General features: G+C 39.2%; 1 protein-coding gene across 2 annotated transcripts in view; it reads right to left on the bottom strand.

The window, feature by feature from the left end:
- Positions 1-18,962, bottom strand: part of BABAM2 (BRISC and BRCA1 A complex member 2) — a 682,281-nt gene that overhangs the window by 40,785 nt on the left and 622,534 nt on the right. For both annotated transcript variants that reach the window (XM_023550554.2, XM_003411950.4), the window contains one exon: positions 5,469-5,622. In XM_023550554.2, coding sequence (XP_023406322.1) covers positions 5,469-5,622 — 154 coding nt within the window. The remainder of the gene's footprint in view (positions 1-5,468; positions 5,623-18,962) is intronic.

Raw genomic sequence — 18,962 nt, 5'->3', positions numbered from 1 at the left:
CAAAAAGAAATGAAAAGTATGAACATTCTGATATCTAGTAAAGAAATTGAATTTCTTCCCACAAAGAAAACTCTATTCAACATTTAGGCAGGAATAAAGCAAACTTAAACTCTTAACAGAAAACGAAGAAGGAAGGAAAACGTCCCGATTCATTTTATAAAACCAGCAAAAACCTGACAAGGCTAACACAGGAAAAGAAGTTTCAGACATATATCACTCATGAACATAGACGCAAAAACCTTCACATAATTTTAGCAAGTCCAACCTATAAATATAAAAAAGGATAAAATGTCATGACCGAGAAGGGTTTATTTATCCCTGGAATGCAAGGTTGGTCCAACACTCAATCACTAATGTAATTTACCACATTAACAGTACAAAGAAAAATCATACGATCATCTCAGTAGATGCAGGAAAACATTCTACAGAATTCAACACCCATCTATGATGAAAATTCTTAGCAAAGTACCAACATAAGGGAATTTCTTCAATCTGATAAAGAACATTTATATAAAATCGACTGCTAAAGTCTTACTTAATGGGGAAATATAAGATAGGGATACCTGCTCTTATCATTTGTGTACAACATAGTTATTGGATGTTCTAGTCAGTGCAAGCAGGCAAGAAAAAGAAATTCAAGAAGTGCAAAGATTGGAAAGAAAGAATTAAAGCTGTTTTTAGGTGACATGACTGTAAAAAATCCTCAGGAATCTACAAAAAAAAGCTACTAGAATTAATACATGAATTTAGCAAACAAAAAATTTTAAAGTACCATTTATAAATAGCAGTAAAAACACTGAAAAATGTGCAAGACTTCTACACTGAAATCTTAAAATGTTTTTGAGAGAAATTAAAAAAGACCTAAATAAAACCATGTTCATAGATTGGAAGATTCAATATTGTTAAAATGCATTTCTTCCCTTTTTTTTTTTTTTTTAATTGAAATTGGCAAACTGATTCTAAAACTTACATGAAAATACAAAGGACCTAGAACAGTCAAAACAATTTTTAAAAGAGAAGAACAAAGTTGGAGAATTCATACTGCCAGATTTCAAGATGTATTGGTAAATAAATCAATGGAACAGAATGCAGTATACAGAATTAGAATGGCTCATATATGGTCAATTGATTTTGACAAAAGTAGAAGGGTAATTCAATGGGAAAAGAAAGTCTTTTTAGCAAATGGTGCTAAGACATCTGGATATCTATAAACAAAAAAATGTGAAATGGACCATAAACATAAATGTCAACACAAAAACTAAAGCTTCTAGAAGACAACATAGGAGAATTTCTTCATGACCTTGGGGTAGGCAAACAACTCTGAGGATACAAAAATTATTAACATAAAAAAGAAAACACTGATAAAATAGATATCATAAAAATTAAAATTTTTCTGCTCAACAGTGACTAAGAAAATGAAAAGGCAAGCCACAGACTGGGAGAAAATATTTGCAATACATGCCGTTATTGTTGCTGTTAAATGCTGTCGAGTTGAGTTCGGCTCATAGTGACCCCTATGTACTAGAGCAGTACTGTTCCCATAGGATTTTCCAGGCCGTAATCTTTACAGGAGCAGATTGCCAGGTCTTTCTCCCACAGACCTGCTGAGGGGGTCTGAACTGCCAATCTTTCAAAAGTTTATTTATCATTGTGCCACCAGGGCTCTTTCTTGCAATACATATATCTGGTAAATATATAAAGAGCCCTTAAAACTCAATAATAAAATGATAAACAACCCAATTAAAAATAGACAAGATTTGAACATACACTTCACAAAAGAAGATATACCAGTAAGCACATGAAAAGATGTTCAACAGCATTAACCATCAGAAAATGCAAATTTAAGACACAATGAGATATTATTTCATCCCCTTAGAATAGATAAAATTTAAAAGGCTAACAATACCAAGTGTTGGCAAGAATATGAAACAACTGAAGCCATCACATATTGTTAGTGCGAGTGTAAAATGGTACAAGCACTTTGGTAAAAGTTTGTCTATTAAAAAGTTAATTGTACACATATTCCCACTCCCAGGTATCTATCCAAATAAATGAAAACACATCTATAAAAAGAATTGTTCATAAGCAGCTCTATTTATAATAGCTCAAAACTGGAAACAGCTAAAATGTCCATGCACAGGTGAATGGATTAATAAACTATGGTATATTCATATCACGGAATATTACTTAGCAGTAAGAAAGAAACACACAACAGATAAATCTAAAAAATTTTTGTTGAATGAAAATAAGACACAAACAAGTACAGCCTGTATGATCCCATTTATAAGAAGTATCTAGAACAGGAAGAACTAAGAGACTAGTAAGAGAAATCAGAACAGCAATTGCCTTGGGGGTGATAAGACTGACTGGAAAGGGGTATCAAAATTCATCAAAATGTATACTCAAACTCTGTCAATTTTGCCATATGTAAATTATGTCACAATAAAAAAGGATATATATGCAAAGCCTTTGCCTTGAAAGAACGATATGTATACGGAAATGAGGTAAAGATGTGAAAAGTCAGATAAAAAATACAAGAGAGATTTCAAAGCAGTACGTGAGCAACAATCAAATAAAACTGTTCAGAAGGGAAAGAGCTGCCTGCAAGTAGAAAGGATGGGGAAGGCCACATGGAAAAAGCTTGAAGGATGAGGAGATTTCAGTGGGCAGAGAGGGCCGAGGGAAAAGGTGGGCAAAGGCACTGTGGGGCAGAACATAAGCTAAACTCCTTGCATATGGTAACTTATTTGACCTTTCACATGAAGCCCATCAAATTGGGAGGAGTGAGGTCCTGTAAAACAGCACAAAGTTCAGAGAGGTTAAGAGCCCTGCCCAAGGACACAGAGTTTATAGGACTAAAACTAGCAACAGGATCTGGGGCATACATGATCTCGAAGCCTGTGCTCATCCAGTAAGGGCATTTCACTTGTGAAAGACAAGGTTTTGTGGTCAGCCTAGAGCAAGAAGCGCATGTGGTAGGAAAGGCTCCGGTCAGTGCCAGGAAGTGCTTTTCTAAGTTCACATGTTTAGAATAATGTGGGAATAAACAGCTGACTCCACTCAAAAGGCTCTACTGCTGTTCATAAACTGCGAGAGTGTTTACGTCATGGGCAGAGCTCCCCAAGTGAATTATAGCCTTTTATGCAATCTGTACACACACTATCTTCACAGGACAAAGAAACAGGGAGTGTAAGGAATGCTGCAGCTGACCTTTCTCTCTTTCAGTCCTTTCTCTTCAACCTCTCCACCAGTCTCAAGTCTACACTGCAGGACATTTCTTCTGCCATGTTTATCCATTGACATGGCTTTTGGACATGGCCCACAGTAGTTACTCAGTTCATTTTCAGAACAGAGCTTTTAAAACTGCTTCTTCTTGCTAGCATGAGCTTCTGGCTTTCTCTTTTATTACATTTAAAATGGATTCATCTTCGCTACAGTAGAAAACAGATTTTTTCTAAGGTTACTTCAGATGTTTTCTTTAGGCTGGTGTTAACATAAAGCAAGTGTCCCTTGAAAGTCTAAAGCAATCTGTGAAGATAAACAGGCCTCACTGACGATATTCCTATACTGAAATCACCGGCTTGTGGTCTGCAACTCCTTACAAGACTCAATTCATACATGCTAAAATGTCTGCTTAAGAAAAACGCCCAGGCGCGCACACACACCAAGATAGCTTTGCCATGGAAACCACAAAGACACGTCTGGTTCAGACTCCACAGCACATACCACAAATACCAGCCCATCTTCTAGGAGCAGATTCTCTGTATACATGGGGCAAGCCCAGAAAATTAAACAACAGCAATGCTTTCAAACACAGCTTACTTTACAAGTGCTTTTTAAAAACTACATCTCAACATATATCCGTCTTAACCATTGTTACTAGTTGCATTTGCATATGTGTGTTCTTTTCCTTAAAAAGAATTTCAGGCTTGGGCATCATGGACAAAAACGCAGGACAAGAAGGCACATGGATGTTTTAGGTAACAACTGTAGATCGCACATAGGAATCTGAAGAGGCTTGGACTTCTGGAAAAAGCCACTCTGTCAGCATTTAAAAGAGCCCTGAGCCTGCTAAAGTGAAGGCCTTGAACTACAGAAAGTACAGAAGATGCCAGGAAGCACTCGAGGAGACAGGGGTTTTGAGGAGGGGAAGCAGGAGGATTATAGACCTGGGAGGCCAGGCTTTGTAGGTGGGCACTACAAGCCCGTCAGATGTCTGATGCGGTAAAGGCTTTCTTCTCCCCTGCTGGGCTACAAGCTCCATGAAGACAAAGACAATTCCTAATTTGTTTACCATGTATCTCCAGCACCGAGGACAATGTCTGTAACATGGCAGACATTCAATAAATATTTAATGAATGGATGAAGAGGATTCTTCATAGGTGGGTCTTCGCTTGTGTGCATCTCTGGATCCAATCATCTTTCAGCTGGTATCACAGGTGTGAGCACTGGCTGTTCAGAGTGCTAAAGTAATAACCACATACCGTTCTAACTATGATTTATTTTTGGAAACTATGATTTTCATCTGCTGGTGCTTCATTCTAGGAGGCCTTGCTTCATGAAGACTGCTGTTCTAGTTACTAAAGTTTTACCTATAAAAACACTCAGCATATTCCCACATTTACCTATTTCATATGACTAAGGTGAAAGCCTTCCACACTGACAGAGAGGTTCGTGTATAATAAGAGTTATATCTCTAAACCCTGAACTCTAGCTAACTTTCACTTCTACCAAATTCCATAGCAATTTTATTGGCTGTAGGCTATCTGTGTAGCCATTTATTCAGTCAGGGAACATGTTGCTCCTACTGTGGGCAGTGGCTGTGTACATACTGCAGAGGTGCCTTGATGTACATAATTCAATCTGCTCCTTCAAAGAGATTACAGTTCCATATGAAAAACCAGGGTCTGGGTCCGTGTACTGACTACTAAGCAGAAGTTCTATTTGCTTATCGTCATCTAAAATTTTCCATTCCCTCCCCCCAAATATGAGAGTAGCTACTAGCATTTTCATTGACATTATTTATCCACAGCTCTAATTTTCTTCTACTACTTCTTCTCTAATCTAAATAGAGAGGTAGATATCTAATAAATCTTGTAATCCATTATATAAAAAAAAAGTAGTCATGGAAATTTCTGAGACCAACAGAAACAGCAGGAAAAGCAAACACTTTCAGATGCAGGTCAGCATCTTCTTAGACTAGATCAGGGGTCGGCAAACTTCTCCTGTAAAGGGCCAAATAGCAAATTTCTTATGCTTTGCAGGCCTTACGGTCTGTTCTAACTACTCAATCTGCCACTGTAGCGTAAAAGCAGTCACAGAAATTAAGTCAAGGAATGGGTGTGGATATGTTCAATAAAACTTTATTTATAAAACTAGGCCTGGAGTAGGAGCTTACCGATCCCTGAGCTAGATAAACAAACTGTTCCCTTCTGTTTCTTTCTGGATATAACAATGACTTCACTTACTTTGCTCTTTTGGCCATTTCATTGCCATCCCATCTGGGGCTGTATGGATAATTCTTCTGGGCCTGGGAGTAAAGTTGTCCACTGTTGGTAAAATGATAGACGGACTGAAATGTGAGAGTTGGCTGGTCTCGAGGAAAAAACAGGGGCAGGTCAACTGCAAAGAAAGAAGAAAGGGAAACAAATTCAGGGTTCAAACACATCTTAAGGTACTTTTCTGGCTAAATCTGAATACAGATTACAAGAGTCTATTTGAATCACGAATTAGTGGTTGAGGTCTAAGTACAAGGTATGGAGAGAGGGACCAAGAAATGCAAGGTGACTTCCCTGACTTCAAGGAGTTTATAACCTAGTCAGAGAGGCAAATCACACATTAATGAAAAATTTAACCAATATGAGGCATGGTGTGTGGATGCTGAAAGAAAGCTATGAAATGGTTACAGAAGTTTAGGGCCGAAGCACCCCTGGGTGCCCCCATCCATCTGAACTTCTCCTATGGAATTTACCTTCTTCAATGCTCCAGAGCAGTTTTACATATACCCACATGCAGATATCTGGGAAATCTCTATTGTGCCATAAACTCTTCAGGGCCAGGCAGTACCTCCCTCACCTATAGTTTGATGGAGGAACCGAGAATGAGCCTGTCCTTGGAAAATGGACTGGAAAGGGGATAAAGAGGGCAAGTCATACTCTTTCTCTATTTTATAGGAAATGGCAAATGGATCACCAGAAAAAAATACAAAAATATTATCATTCTACTTCCAGTCAAGCAGTGAGCTCTGATACTTAGCAGTTTCAGTTTTTTCCATTTGTGTTACCACACACATATCGTATTTCCTTAATCAGTGTGAGCACCTTAATGGAATACAACAGGGACAAATCTGAGCACTACCTATGGCTGTTGTTATCGTACAGGCTGATTCTAATCCTTGCTGTTAACATGTATTACGTGTGTTACTTTCTCATTTTGGGGTTCTTTAATCCGATTTTTAAAAATAAAACAACTTGCTATTTTTAGTTGAAGCAACCATATTAAAAATATAGATTGTTTTAATAGCACATTCTGAAAAGTATATCTGTTTCTGTGAATATTACCATAGCTACTTCTCAGAGAACAGGCACATTCATTTATCAAAAATAATAACAAAAATGTGAATAGTATTTTCTAGCTTTACAGAGTAGTTTTACATACTTCATCTAATTTGATACTTAAAACTCCATGAAACAGCATTATTTTTTTTTTACCATCTCCTTTTAACAGATGAGCAAACTTGAGAGTCCAAGAGGTTTATTAGCTGCACATGTCATAGCTAGGCAGAGGCAAGACTCGAAGTTAGTCCCATGATTCACATCTGAAGCTCCTTCTCTATGCCACATTTCCTCCTGCTCTTGAGGATAATGGTATAAGACGCTCACAACTAACACATTATGTCATAATTGCAATTTGGTAAGCTAAAGTCTCCATTGTGAAGGGTATACAAGGTTCATCTTTTTGGCTATATGAAGCAAATGTATTAAAAAATACATTGTTGTTAGGTGCTGTCGAGTTGACTTTCAATTCATAGTGACCCCGTGTGACAAAGCAGAACTGCTCCATAGTGTTTTCTAGGCTGTAATCGTCAGATCTTTCTCCCATGGAGGTGATGGATGGATTCAAATCGTCAACCTTTCGGTTAACAGCGGAGTGCTTAACCATTACGTCACCAGGACTCCTTAAAAACAACAACAACAAAAAACCTAGTAGATAGTTATATCTCTATTACCACCTCAGATCTTTCTCCCATGGAGGTGATGGATGCATTCAAACCGTCAGCCTTTCGGTTAATAGCCGAGTGCTTCACCACTGCGTCACAAGGACTCCTTAAAAACAACAATGACAAAAAACCTAGTAGATAGTTATATCTCTATTACCACCTCAGTCGGGGGTGTTGGACTTGGATTAGGCCCTCTAACCACTCAATGTGATATCTTAAAAGAAAAGTTAATTTTGGTGTGAACTCAAAAATACCAAGAAACAAAAAATGGTCCCAGGGTAGGGCCTCTTAGCCCTCTGAGTATATTTGCCTCTTGCTGATCACTGACTCAGTGCTGTAGGGGGTTTCTACATATGAATCACACTACAGCAACCAAAGAAAAGTGGCAAGATTCCAAATGTCCACTCTTTAGTCACACTTTCCACGTGCCTCAATAAGGCAGTCTCAGTACATGTCTATTTGAGCCCAAACCAGAGATTTAATAACATATAAGAGCAATACAAAAGATAAAAAAGACTAATTCAGATTATAAATAATCCAACTCAGAAAACCATTTTTGAATCACTTCATACACAAAGCATGATCTGTACCATCTTTAGCCAGTTTGAACAAATACTGCTTTCTAAAATTAAATTTATCTTTTTTCTTATTACTCATTCCATTTTCTCTGATTAATTTTGGGAAAGAATGCCTATTCACATATGCTTTAATTTGACTTCAATTATGTTTATATTATGTACAAGTTTCTAAATATAAAATGAGACTCAGATTAACCTCCCAAAGCAATCATCAATAGCAGAAAAGTATTTAACATGCAATCTTCCTTCAAAAAAGCAGTAATTTTAGATAATAGAACTCAATGGCAATAATTTACAAATATAAAGCAAATACAGCCACCATTTAATGTCAAAAGCAATGCAGATAACACCACAGCCTGTGTGTTTTTCAAGCTTTTTGGGCTTTGGAATGCATTACAGTTTTCTCTTGTTATTTTGTTTTGTATAAAATTAGTATTATTGTATTAGTACTTCGATACACTGAAAAAATGATTTTTTTTTCACTTAGTTCTGAACCATCCTCTTTGACCTACTAAGTGACAATTAGCATCAGAAATAATTCAAAATGTGAATACAAATTTATTTACCAAGTGTTATGGATTGAACTGTGTCCCCAAAAATATGTGTATCAATTTGGTTGGGCCATGATTCCCAGAATTGTGTGATTGTCCACCATTTTGTCATCTGATGTGATTTTCCTGCGTGTCGTAAATCCTGCCTCTATGATGTTAATGAGGAGGGATAGGCAGCAGTTGTGTTAGTGAGGCAGGACTCAATCTACAAGACTGGATCGCGTCTTTGGGCAGCCTCTTATGAGATATAAGACAGAGAAACAAGCAGAGAGACGGGGGACCTCATACCACCAAGAAAGTAGTGCTGGGAGCAGAGCCTGTCCTTTGGACTTGGGGTTCCTGCGAGAAAAAGCTCCTAGTCCAGGGGAAGATTGATGACAAGGACATTCCTCTAGAGCCGACAAAGAAAGAAAGCCTCCCCCTGGAGCTGACACCCTGAATTTGGACTTTTAGCCTACTTTACTGTGAGGAAATAAATTTTTCTTTGTTAAAGCCATTCATTTGTGGTATGTCTATTACAGCAGCACTAGATAACCAAGACATCAAGGCAAGTCAGTTCTGATTTAAAAAAAAAAAGTCACCAAGCTATATACTGATAAGCATCATGACCCCCAAAAGTATTGATTACATGACTACTTCTCCATAGAGAACTGTCTAACAAAGACTAGTTGAAGCCAATATGAAAATCGAATACTTTATTTGTACACACAGTGGCTGGATTCTTAGGGAAGCAGGAACGGTCAGAGTACCTAAAATAAAAATCGGTAATCTACATATTAATTCACATATGTGAAAAGAAAAACACAACTATCTTGCTCAATTTAACTTAAGTGGTATTCTGTCTGTATCAGTCAATAGTCAACAAAAGGATGACTTTTAAAAAAATGTTTTATGCGTAATGGATTGAATTGTGACCCCCAAAATACGTGTCAACTTGGCTAGTCCATGATTCCCAGTATTGTGTGATTATTCACCATTTGTCCTCTGATGTGATCTTCCTATGTGTTGTAAATCCTACCACTAAGATGTTAATGAGGAATGACTCAATCTACAAGATTAGGTATCATGTCTTTTGAGATATGAAACAGAGAAGCAAGCAGAGAGACAGAGGGACCTCACACAACCAAGAAACAAGAGCCAAGAGAACAGCACATCCTTTGGACCCGGGGTCCCTGTGCTGAGAAGCTCCTTGACCAGGGAAGACTGATGACAAGGACCTTCCCCCAGAGCCAACAGAGAGAGAAAGCCTTCCCCTGGAGCTGGCACCCTGAATTCAGACTTCTAGCTAGCTAGACTGTGAGAGAATAAGTTTCTCTTCATTAAAGCCATCCACTTGTGGTATTTCTGCATAGCAGCACCAGATTACTACGACACATAAGAATGGGTAAAAAATAAAAAATAGTTATAAGAAATACTTTTTATTCTTCTTGCAAGAATGATTAAAATGGTACAAATCAAATCAGTCACACTTAGGAAAAACAAAAAAACTTACACACACACACACACAATGTGCGTTTCTTATCCTAAGAGTTTCTGTCATTTAACTTTTGCTTTAAGTTAGCTCATGGTTCTCTGACACACAGCAAAATAACGACCTTAGGCCTTGAAACAACTGACTTGTTCTGCGGGAACACCCTGGGTCCTAAGCAGTTTGGGCTCATGGATGCAGGTATGTCAAAACTGAACATTTTAACCCTTTGCTCCCTTGGAAACCAACCCGGCTATGGGCTCAGATCTGTATTCCTGGAGCAGAGTTATCCCCTTGTCTTCAATTACTCATTGTCAGTATTATTTTGACAACTGCTTCCTATTTCCTTCTTCCTGTCTCCAGAGACTGAATGCTGGTCAGCTCTCCATCCACGGAAGACATGGTCCTTACTTGTTCAGGAGAATTTCAATAACCATTTCTGAAGCATTACTTCTTCAACTGCTTGTTGAAACAAGTCACACCCAAACACTTCTAATTCTGCACAGTGGGGCAGTTCACAGGACTCACCCACAGGCTCGAGCTCACTGGGTAAGGGGGTAGGATTAATGAAGCTTTGCCCAACTTTCTGACCAGGGGGCAGCTGTTCCTTGCCTTGTGTGGGACAGCCTCTGCAGTGTCAGGTTCTGTTGGTCATAGTCTCAAACCTGGTGGGCCTCTCCACGCAAAAACCACACACACAGTTTTGGGAGGGAACTGGATGCACCAATAAACTTTGCTGCTCTTTCTAAATCATGCTGAGGTTCATGTGGACAGACAGTTTTACCTTGCCTAGTATATAAGCTTACTTGCCCCTGCTCTTTTTCACATTAACAAAATTTCATTCAACCCCAAAAAACCCATTGCTGTCCAGTCGATTCTGACTCACAGAGGCCCTATAGGACAGAGTAGAACTGCCGCATGGGGTTTCCAAGGAGTGGCTGATGGATTTGAATTGCTGACCTTTTGCTTAGAGGCTGAGCTCTTAACCACTGCACCGCCAGGGCTCAAAATTTCATTAACGTAGTATCTAAAACACAAGATTCTCTAGAAACTCCTTACTTGTCTACAAACCTCAACAATGGAAAAATGACCCTGAGCAGACAAAAGGAATGCCACACTATGCATCTGATTCACAGTACAGCCTGTCAGCTACTCACGCTGAACACTTCAGGCATAATTCTAACAAGTTTGATTATATGATATTCCAGGAAAAAAAAAATCTAATTATGGCAAAGTGAGGATAAGGTACATTAACAGCAAGTAGTGATAACCAACAGTCTGGCACGAAGGAAGGAGAAGGAATAATAAATAAAGGCAGACTTAGGAGGTCATAAAGAATCCCAAGTGTGGGGCCACTGGGAGCTTTCAGGGACAAAAAGCTCTATATGTCTAATGACCCCTCAGGCTACTACCACATGGAATGTGACGTTCGCCCCCAATCTTGGCAGCCATGGCAGACACTGCTGGAGGCCTACCGAAGTGCCATTCTCATTTTTCATGGGCAGAGCCTTCCCTCCCACTGCATGCAGGGTCTGAAAATGCTGGATATTCACTCACTCACTCTCCTGCCCTTCCCTAAAACCAACACATGGAAATGTGACTCAATTCTCCCAATGCAATTCAAGGGGAAGTCAGCTAGGGGTCTTCTGAGAAATATTTCCCTCTCTGAATAAAGACACATGTAAGGAGGAGCCCCCTACTTCATTGTTGCCTTGGATTTTATCATGTGAGTTCTTGAGGCTTAGAGCTCTGGCACTCATCTTGTGACCATGAAGGGAAAGTAGAAAAAAAAAAAAAAAAAACTACAGAGAAGGCAACCCAGATCCTGATGTCACCAAGCTGCCTAATTCATCATTCCTGGAACTGCCTACCTCTGGATTTATTGTTATGTGGGAACCTCTTTTAATCAAGTCTTCTCATACTTGCAATCAAAGGCATCCAAGGAAATGCTGATTTATTTATTGCAGCTTCTGTTCAAGAAGGCAAGATAATTGTATAATCAATTTCAGAAATATTTCCACCAAGCATTGGTTAAAAAACATTCAAGGCACATAAACAGGAAAATTTTAGTTGTCTGGAAAATTCAGTTGTGTGGGATAGTTCAATCCTTCAAAATGCCAAACAAATGAGGGGTTAACCATAATTGGTTCTCTGGGAGTCACATCATCAAATATTTTCATCATTACTTACAAGTCAGCCATTATTTCATCTCTCTAAACCTTCCAAGCTATATACTCCTCTCCTTTTTCCCTGTGTTCCTGGGTTAGTAGGAAGATGCCCCTGGATTCATTTTGTGGTGGTTGTGGTTATGTTACCATTTTCATTCCTCTTAGGCCTTTCTAGTTCCTCCAGGCCTCATTATGGGGCAGTTTTAACCTCTTGTTGATTTGCTGTAAACTCACCTTCTATCAGAGGTTGATTCTTCCTAAAAGTAGTTTGCATACATCTCATCCCAAGCTATTTTTCCAAAATATTTACCAACCACCCAAAATTTGGAACTTCAAAATGCCTGCCTGCAAGAAATATAAACTTTTCCAATTCAGAAGTACCTCTATTCAAGGCATTAAAAACCAAATGATGTCTCATTTTATTATCTTTCATTTAAGTGCCCCAAAACCAAATCAAAATAGTTGCCATCGAGTAAATTCTGACTCATGGTGACCCCATGAGTGGCAGAGTAGAACTGTGCTCCATAAGGCTTTCAAGGCTGTGACCTTTTGAAAGCAGATCGTCAGGCCTTTCTCCTGAGGCACCTCTTGGCAGGTTTGAACTGCCAACCATTTGATTAGTGGTTGAGCACCTAACAATTTGTGCCACCAGGGACTCCCATTTAAAACCAAAAAAATCAAACCCACTGCCGTCGAGTCAATTCTGACTCATAGCAACCCTGTAGGACAGAGTAGAACTGCCCCATAGTTTCCAAGAAGTGCCTGGCAGATGTGAACTGCCGACCTTTTGGTTAGTAGCCTTAGCACTTAACCACTACACCACCACGGTTTCCAAGTGATAAGGGGACATTAAATATTAACCAGATTTTGTTAAACTAATTTATCAATACCTAGAAGTCTGCATTCAACTTTTCAATATTTTTTGTGTGATCTGATTATGAAAACAGATTACCTTTAGGGTTTTAATGTTACCAAACCAAAGCCTGAAACTTCTTGGTTTTTTTGTAAATGTCAAAAATCCTAATAAGGAGGGAGATAGCATGGTATGGTAGAAAAAGGCACAGTCTTTGGAGTCAGATAAAACTAAGTTCAAATCCTGGCTTCGCCATTTACCAGTGGTGAGACTTTAAGCAATATATTTTACCTTTTTGAATCCTAATTTTCTCACCTGCAAAATGAGGATAATAATTCTTATCTCACAGAGTTTGTCTTAGTTTCCTAACCAAACCAGGTGGCATCGAGTAAACTCTAACTCATGGCAAACACAAGTGTTTCAGAGTAGAACTGTACTCTATAGGGTTTTCAATGCCTGATTTTTCAGAAGTAGATCACCAGGCCTTTCTCTTCTGAGGTGTCTTGAATCACCAACCTTAGGGTTAGCAGTCCGGCGCATTAACGGTTTACATCACCCAGGGACTCCATTAGTTTCCCAGGGTGCCATAACAAAATACCACAAAGTGGGTGGCATATAAGGACAGGAATTCATTGCCTCACAGTTCTGGAGATTATAGTCTGCATTCAGGATGTCAGCAGGACCATGTTCTCTCTGAAGTCTCTAGGGGAATATCCCTTCTTGTCTCTCTCAGCTTCTGGTAGTCCCAGACATTCCTTGGCATGTAGATCCATCGTTACATGGCCATCTTTCCTCTGTCTGTGTCTCTCCTCTTTTATAAAAACATCACTTGGATGGGATTAGGACCCACCCTATTGTGGTATGACCTCATGTTAGGTTAAAAGATAACATCTCCAAAGACCCTGTTTTCAAACAAGGTTGTGTTCACTGGTTCGGGAGGCGGAGGTGGGACCACAACATATCTTTTTGGAAGACACAATTCAATCCACAACAAGGTCATTGAAAGGATTAAACAAAAACCCGTTGTGTGCCACTGAGACAATTCAGACTCATAGCGACCCAATGTGACAGAGTAGAACTGCCCCATAGGGTTTCCTAGGCTATAATCTTTACAGAAGCAGACTAACACATCTTTTTTCCACAGAGCAGCTGGTGGGTTTGAACCATTGACTGTTTCGTTAGTAGCCAAGCACTTAACCATTGCACCACCAGAGCACCTCAAACAAAAATTTAACTAAATAAATGTTAGTTCTCTTCCCCTACCCATGCCCTTCAGTCTTCCTTCCAGCTCTTGCATGCATATGAGGAGATTGAAAATATCATGGCTTGGGTCAGGTGTACCTTAGCCCTCAAAGTGACATCGTTGCTTTTCAACACTTTAAAGAGGTCTTTTGCAGCAGATTTGCCCAGTGCAATACCTTGTTTGATTTCTTGACTGCTGCTTCCATGGGCATTGACTGTGGATACGAATGAAATGAAATCTTTGACAACTTCAATATTTTCTCCATTAATCATGATGCTGCTTATTGGTCCAGTTGTGAGGATTTTTATTTTACGTTGAGGTATACCCCATACTGAAGGCTATGGCCTTTGATCTTCATCAGTAAGTGCTTCAAGTCCTCTTCACTTTCAGCAAGCAAGGTTGTGTCATCTGTATAACACATGTTGTTAATGAGTCTTTCTCCAATCCTGATGCTGCATTCTTCTTCATGTAGTCCAGCTTCTTGGATTATGTGCTCAGCATACAGATTGAATAAGTATGGTGAAAGGATACAAACCTGACACACACCTTTCCTGACTTTAAACCACGCAGTATCCCCTTATTCTATTCAAACGACTGCCTCTTGATCTATGTACAGGTTCCTTATGAGCACAATTAAGTATTCTTGAATTCCCATTCTTCTCAGTGTTGTCCATAATTTGTTATGACACACACAGTCGAATGCCTTTGTGTAGTCAATAAAACACAGGCAAACTTCTTTCTGGTATTCTCTGCTTTCAGCCAAGATTCATGTGACATCAGCAATGATATCCCTTGTTCCAATGTTAGTCCTCTTCTGAATCTGGCTGGAATTTCTGGAAGTTCCCTGTCAATGTACTCCTACAACAGTACATTGTATGATCTTTGGCAAAATTCTACTTGCATGTGATATTAATGATAAAACCAAAACCCAAACCTAGTGCCATTGAGTCGATTCCAACTCGTAGCGACCCTATAGGACAGAGTAGAACTGCCCCATAGAGTTTCCAAGGAGCACCTGGTGGATTCGAACTGCCGACCCTTTGGTTAGCAGCCATAGCACTTAACCACTACGCCACCAGGGTTTCCGATATTAATGACACTGTCCAATAATTTTCTAATTCTGTTGGATCACCTTTCTTTGGAATGGGCACAAGTATGGATCTCTTCCAGTTGGTTGGCCAGGTGTTCCAAATTTCTTGGTACAGATAAGTGAGCACCTCCAGTGCTGCCATCTGTTTGCTGAGACATCTCAATTGGTATTCTGTCAATTCCTGGAGTCTTGTTTTTCACCAACGCCTTCAGAGCACCTGAGACTTCTTCCTTCAATGCTATCAGTTCTTGATCATTTGCTGCCTCCTGAAACAGCTGAATGTTGACCAATTCTTTTTGGTATAGTGCCTCTGTATATTCCTTCCATCTTCTTTTGATGCTTCCTGTGTCATTCAATATTTTGTCCACAGAATCTTCCAAAATTGAAACTCGAGGCTTGCATTTTTTCTTCAGTTCTTTCAGCTTGAAAAATGCTGATTATGTTCTTCTCTTTAGGTTTTCTAACTCCATGTCTTTTTTAATAATAAATAAATACTTTAATACTTTATAATATATTATAATACTTTGTCTTCTCAAGCTGCCCTCTCATATCTTCTGTTCAGCTCTTTTACTTCATCATTTCTTCCATCGGCTTTAGCTATTCTATGTTCAAAAACAAATTTCAGAGTCTCTTCTGACATCCATTTTAGTCTCTTCGTTCTTTCCTGTCTTTTTAATAACGTTTTTCTTTCTTCATGTATTATGTTCTTGATGTCATCCCACAACTTCGTTAATTGATCATTAGTGTTCGATGTGTCAAATCTACTCTTGAGATGGTCTCCAAATCTACAAGGTCATATTTTGGCTCTTGGGGACTTGTTTTAATTTTCTTCAGCTTCAACTTGAACTTGCATATGAGCAACTGATAGTCTGTTCCACAATTGGCCCCTAGCCTTGTTGTGACTGATGATATTGAGCTTCTCTATTGTCTCTCTCCACAGATATAGTAAATTTGATTCCTGTGTATTCTATCTGGTGAGGTCCATGTGTACAGTCACTGTTTATGTTGTTGAAAAAAAGCAGTTGCAATGAATAAGTCATTGGTCTTGCAAAATTCTATCATGATACCTTTTGTGTGGTTTCTATCACCAAGGTCATATTTTCCAACTACTGATTCTTCTTCATTTCCAAATTTTGCATTTCAATCGCTAGTAATCATCAATGCATCTTGATCAATTTCAGACTGTAGAAGTTGGTAAAAATCTTCATGTTCCTCAACTTTGGTGTTAGTGGTTGGTGCATAAATTTGAATAACAGTCGTATTAATTGCCTTCCTTGTAGGTGTAGGAAACCCTGGTGGTGCAGTGGCTAAGAGCTACAGCTGCTAAACAAAAGGTTGGCAGTTCAAATCTACCAGGCGCTCGTTGGAAACTCTATGGGGCAATTCTACTCTGTCCTATAGGGTTGCTATTAGTAGGAATCAACTTGACGGCAATGGCTTTAATGGGTTTGTAGGTGTATGCACATTATCCTATCACTGAGAGCGTTGTACTTCAGAATAGATCTTGAAATGTTCTTTTTGACAATGAACACAATGCCATTCCTCTTCAATTTGCCAATTTCTGATTATATTGATTACAACTTTATTTTCCCTTCAGTTATATTGACTTGTGATTCCATTGTGTTTATATTCCCTCCTCCCGCCCCACCCGCCATGTTGCAGCATACAAACAGCAAAGTTTTTGGTTTGTTTGATAAAAGTTTACTGCCATGCTACTGAAGCCATATAAACTATCTTGAAGGCTTGGAGTTGTTTATTGCTTATGGTAAAATCTGCCTGATTTCTTACAGGCAAAGTCTGGAAACTTTATTATATAGTTGTTTACATACTTGTAAGTCTATCATTTAAAGACATGTACTGAAACAAATGTTCTGTTTGTTTCGGAAGCATCTTCCTGTACTCTACTATAAAGTTGGAATTAGATACAGAGAATGTTTTAACAGTTAAAAAAATTATTATACTTAATGGGCCTTCACAAACACCTCCTACCCGAGGGCCCACACCCCCTAACTGTCCAGCTGTTAAGAGTTGATGTCTCCACGGCTACTGGGGTGTGACAAGCAATTTAACTCCTGACTAGGAACTTAGTTTATTTCTGTTTCCTTTCCCTGGCCAGCTCCTTTTTCCTTGGACATTTCTCACCAAGGCCAATTCTAATGCAACCTCTTCTTTCTTGCCTCTTTCTTTCATCTACTTCATTCTACATGTGTCTGAGCTTCTGAGGAGCAAGACTGGGCTGACTGTGCATCCCTTGACCAGAGCAGGGTGGGGTACTCCACTACAGTGAATGGGTGCAACGTGAGCTCTGGGATACTTTCCTCAGGGACAGTTCAGAGACTGTTTCTTCTTGTTGTTTGTTGTTGTTTGGCTGGTTTCTTCCAGGTTTATATCTGTTCTGGAAAGTTGAATTTATAGGATATCTGGCCTTTGCTCACATTTTGTTTTGCATTTACTTTTGAAGCACGTTATAGACAGAAATTAATCATGGCAACATCCAATAAGACATTCATAGAAAACTCTAAGAAGAATCTCAGTATGAAAAGGATGTCATAGTGTTGGCCAGTGAAGAGCCAAGGTTCTCTCACTCTGTCCACATAAACAAACCCAGAATAAATCAGCTATGTTCCTCCGTCCCCCTCAACGAGATCACAGGATTTCAGCTGGAAATGACCATCAACATCACCATGGAGTTTGACATTGCAGATGCATAGGTCCCATTCCCGACCTCTAATTTCTGAAAATGCACCTCAAGTGCTTCTGATAGGCCTCCCCAGGTAGGAATCACTGCAAAGGACTCTGAGCTCCTTAAGGGCAAACAAAACAAACCAAAGCCCAAACCAAACCATTGCTGTCAAACTGGCTTCAACTCACGGTGATCCCATGTGTGTCAAAGTAGAACTCTGTTCCACGGGACTTTCGATGGCTGATTTTTTGGAAGTAAACTGCCAGGTCCTTCTTCTGAGGTGCCTCTGGATAGAACTGAGGATCCTCACTTACTGGAGCTGGACCATCTGCTGACTTTTGTGTTGCCTGCCTTGCTACACTATCTGGTTTCTGTGTCCTCTGGATATGTTTCCCACTTGGTTCTGGCCCCTTGCTGCTCCAACACTTTTATTTCAGGCTTGGCTCCTTATTAGTCCCTTCAGCCTACTATTGCTCCCAACTCTGTGGCACAGTTCAAGTCCCCCCCTTCTTCCCAGAATTCTTCCTTGCCTGCTCTGTCACTTGGCACTTTCTCCCAGTTGGATTGCTAACAAGCACTTGCCTTTATTTTATTTCCTCCACATGGGTAGCACTGGGCTGGACACACAGTGGGTAGCCAACACATATTTAGTGATGGAGAGAGGCACATATCATAAAAGTTTGGAAATGCTGACTGCTCTTGACATGTAAAAAAGGAGAAAAATAAACATGCTTTCATTTGATGCAGAAAGAAATCTAGCAAGAGCAAACACCATAAACAGCATTTTGTACTGTTTTAACTTCTATCTTTAAAAAGAATTTAGTCACAATAAATAAACTCCTGCCCTGGGAAAACTAAAAAAGAAATCTGGCTAAATTAGGGAAGATCTTGATTAAAAGAATCCTTAAATAAATTAAAATATATTTAAATGCAAACTCCTTGGCACTTAAAAACTGGGCAAAGTCTTTAAAGAGTCACAAGCTTTTAATTTCAAAAATTGATGGACAATGTGCCAGATGTAGCAAATGAGAAGGAAAAGGACAAGTGAATCATCTCTGGTTAGAGTAGGGGATTGACACTGAAAATTACAGACTGGTCAGTTTACATTC

The sequence above is a fragment of the Loxodonta africana genome, chromosome 12, assembly GCF_030014295.1.
Source record: "Loxodonta africana isolate mLoxAfr1 chromosome 12, mLoxAfr1.hap2, whole genome shotgun sequence".
Taxonomy (NCBI): Eukaryota; Metazoa; Chordata; class Mammalia; order Proboscidea; family Elephantidae; genus Loxodonta; species Loxodonta africana.
Note: the sequence above shows the minus strand (reverse complement) of the source record. Positions and strands in the feature narration are given on the sequence as shown.